A 6,520-nucleotide genomic window follows, 5' to 3' on the forward strand; every position below is an offset into this window, starting at 1 on the left:
CTTGTTGAACTCCGACTGGAATCCTGCAGACGTTTCGCCAAAATCTCACTTGCCATCTTCAATGCTCGCGCTCCGAAAACACTTCGAACACGATTTAAATTTTTTAAAATGATTTTGCCCTCCATAACCGATAGATAGAGTCAATTCTAAATAACCCAGTAAACAGTTATAAATCTTACAAAAATGTCCATTCTACAATTTAGTTCTTGAGTTTTATTTACATGGATTGCTCTGACGATTAACTTAACTTCAACGTCAGTGTAAGTAACACGGCCCACCAATACTTGACACCCGAGATTCAATAAATCCTCGAAGTGATTGGCCACCCTAAACCGCTTACACAAAAAGTGATTAATCTCCGGAAAGCTTTGCCGGTGGGTGGCTGCATCGCCTGGGATTATCGCCGACTGTGCAGACATCCAGTGCCCATTATGTCCGATAGAGGCCGCTTCCTAATGCACTTAAAACGTTTCCGCGGCTTAAAGAACATATAGCTTCCCGGCAGCTCGGCGAAATTGGCTTTAAAAGAACTCATCCAGTCATTAAGATAAAAAAATCGGCCATAAGGATGTAATCCTCGGTTTTTCCCGCACGAACATATATCGAGGCGTCGAATTTGGAAGCGTTATATAAATTTTACGTTCTTTTACATTTCGTTTCAAAACTTTCTCACATCAGCATCTAGCTTTGTAGATAACCAATTTTTATTCATTTGTTTTAGTAAGTAGTTAATTTTATTATGAATTAGACCATTTCCATATTCGATATCCTTGTTATCGTCGGCGTTTTGTAATCAGGAATATTATTTAAAAGAATCTGTAACTTAGAACATTTGAAGATGATTATTTTCTTCAATTTCCATTCAAATATCTTTTTTGGAATAAGTGAATATTCTCACAAGTAACTAAGATACTAACAAGATAATGTTTCAGCGTAAATTGTTTTCATTTACTTAAACCGGAACTTAGGCCAATAGAAGCAGTAAAAATTATTTAGACTATTTAAGCAATAAACAAAACCGGTTAAGATTTTCTTTGGAACAGTGGCTCCAAATTTTGTTTATAATTCCAGTACTCCACCCTAGAAATGAAGGAAACATATCAAAAAATTCGATATCCTTTTTTTTTATTGAAAGATGCAATCAAAAATTCTTTCTCCTTTACTGCTGGTATAATTATCAATATTAGATCATTTTGTTAGGTAAATTTTGTTTAACTTTTAATTAAAATAAAAACAAATAAATGTTTTAATATTTTATTTGCAATTTTTTTATTAACTAAAAAACATTTTTAACGAATTAATAATACACTGATTTTCGTTATTCCTACTGGTTTGTTACAATTACACTATCGCCAGGTGCGAGAACAATTTGGGAATCCTCAATAATTTGCCTACAAATATACACGAGTTGCGTAAGTAGGAAATCGTAATCAATAGTAGTCATCTTACCCCGTTTCATAAGTAGAATTCACGCTGCTGACCAATACCGTATACCTGTCCTTTGCATCGAGATAGGTCGTCTCTTGCTGAGGTCCCAGATTAAATACCAACCTGTATTTAAGGTCGTCGAACTGTTTTTCGTAAAACAGCACATTTGCATCACAACCGCCTATTGTGAACCCAGTTGTTTCATTCGCTACTTGATTGGCGATTGTTTGTTTTAGTTTCATAAGCTTCTGATATGTATGATAGTGACTTTTGTTATTTTTCTGCTGGTCAGCGAGATTGGTCTCGTTATACTTGTCGCTGACCGGAAGCCAAGTCTCTGCACCTTCGTTAAATCCGGCGTTAACACTATCATCCCACTGGAAAGGGGTGCGTTCGAAATCTCTTGTAAGGTCGTCGAATGTGCTGCAGTTCCCGATGGCGCTAGGGTCGTGGCCTTGGGCGCAAGTTACTTGCCCATTTTCTTGACCGATTTCCTCTCCCATATACGTAATGGTGACACCATCCATTATGCTTATAAGCATGTTATAACCGTCCACATTCCTCGGACCTACTCGCGTGGCGACTCTGTGATTATCGTGGTTTCCCGTCTACAATCGCGTTTTGATTATATTTGCCCTAACGAAACGATCAGTCATAGTTACTCACTAGCCAATTTGCTGTGTATATACTGGGAAGATCAATGGCCCAGAGTACAACACTCGAGCAAATGTCAGCAGGTTTATAAGATTCGTCTGCTCCAAGCAGATAAAAGTTGAACGAAAAATGTGCTCCTAACCTGGACCCAGTGGCTGTTCCGTAGTACAGAATGACATTTTCTATCGAAGTTGCGCTCTCAGTCATAAAAATTCTGAAATTAAACCATTATCGGATAACATTGTTATTTAATATAAATTATTAACAATCAGGGATACAAGGCGGCTTATATAATTTTACTTTTAAGGGTAGCAGAGCAACGTACCTCGTATCTCCCCCTGCGGTTGCAGTGTAGTTGTCGATAAAATCCCTCCAGTCATAGATCAACTGAAACGTTTCAAATTGGTCCTTGGTGTACACGTGATCCAGGTAGTCATAATTGTTCGGATCAACTCCAGAGTTATTACTGAGTGGTTCGTCTCTAAGTTGCGCATCTTCGTAGATGTGAGGTACCGCGTCAACCCTGAATCCATCCACTCCAAGATCGAGCCAGAATTTCATTGTATCCTAAAGCGCATACTTCAATAACGTATTTTGCGAAACGGCAACAACAGCGATTACCTTCATCTCGTTGTGGACGCTTGCGCTGCGATAGTTTAGATCTGGCTGTTTTGACGAAAACTGATGTAAATAGTATTGTTGACGAACTTCGTTCCATTCCCAACCAGAATTTCTCCAAAGACTCAACTGAAACAAAGAATAGACCAATTACATCGTGAAACTACTGTTTTTACTAATAACTTAGACAGTAAACACTCGTAGACTTGTTAATAAATTAGAAGCAATTTTCTATATTTATGTCAATTTTAAGCATGTTGTTGAAAGCTTCTTTCAGCGAGCTGATAATTGTGGTACTTTTAATTGCAGAACTTCTTGTTGCTTGCTATGCTATGTTACATGTTACAGGTCATGTACGCTTATAGTATCATTCTACATACCCAATTGTTTGGTGGTACGATCTGTCCATCATCTCCAACTTTCCCATCGACCCATAAATAATAATCTTCGTATCCCGCTTCTCTGGATACGGATTTTTGGAACCATTCGTGCTGATCGCTCGTATGATTGGGAACGAAGTCCAGAATGACCTTCAAACCTTTATCGTGAGCACTCTGAACTAGTTGCTTGAAATCCTCCAGGGTACCGTATTCAGGCGCTATAGCTCTGTAGTCGCTAATATCGTAACCCCCATCAACCATCGGAGATTGGTATATGGGCGATAACCATACCGCTTGCACCCCCGTTTCTACTAAGTAGTCCAGCTTCTGGATAATCCCTTGCAAGTCGCCAGTCCCATCGTTGTCGCTATCCTTAAAGGATCGCGGATATACTTGATAAAATGTTGCGGATTGCCACCAGTCTTTGCAGTGAACCGCTGCAATCGTCAGCACGAAAAACAATAATCTCGGGTCCATCGTGCTGGTGAATTCAACGGAAATGCATGTACCATATGTAACACACGTTCAGATATATAGGAACAATACTCAAGTGTTTGATAACAGGTGAAGTGTTATTGAGAACCTTTGATAAGATCCAAGCGACGGGACAAACATGTCGAATCATTTCGCTGTAGGTATATTATTTATACTTCGTTCGCGATAGACGCGTTCTAGACCACGAGATAATATTGAAAATGTACGTGCGTGTGCTGCATGCACTCGCTGTCGTCTTCGCATTTATTCTTCCTATGCTCCCCCGAAGAGGAAGACTAAATACAAAACATCTAGTTCGTCTGATCTACAGAATACAAAGTTGCTGGCCCCTCAATGTGCACAATCATAAATGGGAGTCAGCCTTAACTGTTCCGCAATAAGTTTCCTAAGATGTTACCATCATACAGAACTACTGCATAAGGATACTGACAATATTATCTATTGTTTGTTCTTTTGTTTGGTAATGAAAGCATTAGAAGTAATGACAATGTTTATTCTGCGTATATAATCGGCACTAGCACGCTTCAAAATGCATTTTCCGCTAATAGACACACCAAAGTAGATTCTTGTCACAAAGTTGAATTTTGAAAGTAAATGACATTCTTGTTGTCTTTCAGCTTTGTGAGAAATGACATGATTTTCAAAATTTTAAATAATTTATTTATTAATTATTAACAACATATTTGGTTTCTTTTTCTATGGTGCATAATGCTTCAACTCTTCATAGTTTAAAGTATTCAATATTTCGGGTTCATACTTGACACTTGCGCAAATACGATTGGCATAAGTTCTTCTATTTAAATAGAGAGAACACATTGTAAATCTAAATAGTTTTAATCCATAAATTTAACCATCTATCGAATCCTTATACCTACCAATGTTTAGTTCCACATGTAAAAAATCGATATAATCCATTTAATAGATTGTTCAAATTGCAAAACTAGTTTTATTTATATTTAGTCTCGGTTTTATTTGTATTTTTTGCAGCGCCTTAAAATGATTTTTAACATTTTTGTAGCCCTAAGCAAGAAATTTTAAAAATAATTTCTGAATTATGGAGCAATAAAATGTATCAACTTCAAATAATTGAAACTGCAAAAATCGGCACTTTCGAAATTTCGAATTACCGATGAATTGACGCTTTTACGCACATCAATAGATAAGCGAGCATGTTAAGTGAGAGGGTGGAAACTTTAAAAAATGCTTTTATTCAGCGAGAAAGAACAGGAAAACAACAATTCGAAGCTCGCCTCTGAGGTAGGAACGAATGGTTTCGGCATTTCCTACTGCCGACATTTGAGCGCGACTTCAATCTCTAAAATAGAGGCGAAGATTTTTGCAGGCGCTCAAAAAATTTGCGAATAAAGTCGATACAATGAGAAACGTTGTTTACAAAAAAGCCCAACAGAATTCAATCGATTCACCGAATACGCCGGTCAACAGTTTAGGAAAACACTCGACAAAATTGGATGTCCCGAATAAACACTCACAGTTTTCTTTTTGGAAAAGATTAAATCTAAATTAAAGGAAATAGTTTATATTTTTAGTAACCTCTCCGTAACGGTACAAATTATTATATTTGCATTCATATCGATAATCGACACCACTTCCCTGCTTTCAAAAAATATAAACCTTATTTTTCACAGAAACTTCCACAGGCTACTGTAATACTTTTTACAAAACTTCTGGATTCCTCCTGCGTCTGTTTTTGCTGAGTCGAACTTGCTGACGTTTGGCTTCTTCAGAGCTTGACTGAAACTGGCTCGCATTTTATTATTTGTTATTTGGCCTCATGGTCAAGAAACCCTAATAGATTTTCATAGACCACTGAGTTGCAAACTAATAATAACCTTCAATTCTTAGATATTCTTATCAATAGAAAATCAGACCTAACATTGGGTCATTGTGTTTACAGAAAACCTACGCACCTTAACCTTAATGCCTGGTCACATCACCATCCGGTCCAAACATTATCGGTTATCAGCTCTCTTGTTTACAGGGTCGTAAAACCATCCAAACCAAAATGCTAGCCAGTTTCAGTCAAGCTATGAAGAAGCCAACAGGATGATTGGCGTCAGCAAGTTCGTGCAAAAACCGACACAGGAGAAATCCAGAAGTGTTTTAAATACTAATATAAAACTTTATAGTCCAAAAGACACAGCAGCAGGAAGATGTGTTCGAAATAAATCTGTTTGAGCGAACGTGTGCATAACAACTGATTTAATCGAAAAAATAGAAAAAAAAGTCAGGAAAAAGCATATAGCCATTAGATATATAGAAGACCTGCTTATCCTGTAATACAAGAGCTTTTGAAGCATTGAAAAAAATATGGAAACGATCATTTAATCCGCGGTTATTTGAAATCTCGTTTTCAACCAATAATACCTGTCATTTCGAACCAGCGAATAAGACCTAGCGACGTTCAATAACCAACATGGCCGCTGACACTTGGTCAGTTCCGATAGGTTTCGGTTTAGATATAGCATTTTTGCCGCAGTTTGTCTTAAGTCAGAGTTAACTCTGTTGCTGTTTAGAAAGAAAATAGCGAAAAATACAAGTTAGTATGTGAAATTTCTTTCTTCTTTGTTCTTGGGCCATTATATTATATAATAGCAATAACTAAATAAAAACTATAGCTAGGTTTCAAGTTCCTTTGGATGTGGCAAAAATTTTGCACAATACGTAGGGAACATCTGAAAAGGATAACACTAGTTGGTTAGTTTGTAGTTGCATGGAAATGTTTGAAAAAAATGTCTATTTCAGATTTATTAATTTATTTAGTTAATAACGCGTAAAACCATCAAAACACCTCGTTAAAGAAGACCTACGTATATTTATTTAATGTGCTTCAGAATTCTGAGTGTGAATTAGTCGCAGACGACTTTAAATTTTATAGGGTTACTAAGGATCTAGAAAACTGTATTTTACTTCAAGAGGATATGCAT

At 36.9% G+C, this 6,520-nt stretch overlaps 1 protein-coding gene across 1 annotated transcript; it reads right to left on the reverse strand.

Annotated features, from left to right (window-relative positions):
* Positions 1–1,261: 1,261 nt before the first annotated feature.
* LOC132700698 (maltase 1-like) lies at positions 1,262–3,611 on the reverse strand. Its single transcript, XM_060668185.1, has 6 exons — positions 3,081–3,611; positions 2,704–2,829; positions 2,408–2,649; positions 2,095–2,296; positions 1,450–2,036; positions 1,262–1,391 (listed from the first exon to the last, which is right to left on the reverse strand). The coding sequence occupies exons 1-6, from the start codon at positions 3,555–3,557 to the stop codon at positions 1,325–1,327; spliced, it is 1,701 nt and encodes a 566-aa protein (XP_060524168.1). The 5' UTR covers positions 3,558–3,611; the 3' UTR covers positions 1,262–1,324.
* Between the last annotated feature and the right edge of the window lie 2,909 nt (positions 3,612–6,520).

The sequence above is a fragment of the Cylas formicarius genome, unplaced genomic scaffold (assembly GCF_029955315.1).
Source record: "Cylas formicarius isolate icCylForm1 unplaced genomic scaffold, icCylForm1.1 PGA_scaffold_4__25_contigs__length_36172078, whole genome shotgun sequence".
Lineage (NCBI taxonomy): Eukaryota > Metazoa > Arthropoda > Insecta > Coleoptera > Brentidae > Cylas > Cylas formicarius.

What these genes read in the sequence shown, in the direction of transcription:
- LOC132700698 (XM_060668185.1), bottom strand. Translation starts at nt 3,557, where the DNA reads ATGGACCCGAGATTATTGTTTTTCGTGCTGACGATTGCAGCGGTTCAC. An exon ending in GCGTCCACAACGAGATGAAG is followed by an intron (nt 2,650 to 2,703) that starts GTAATCGCTGTT and finishes TATGCGCTTTAG; the next exon opens with GATACAATGAAATTCTGGCT. An exon ending in AATTCTACTTATGAAACGGG is followed by an intron (nt 1,392 to 1,449) that starts GTAAGATGACTA and finishes GTATATTTGTAG; the next exon opens with GCAAATTATTGAGGATTCCC.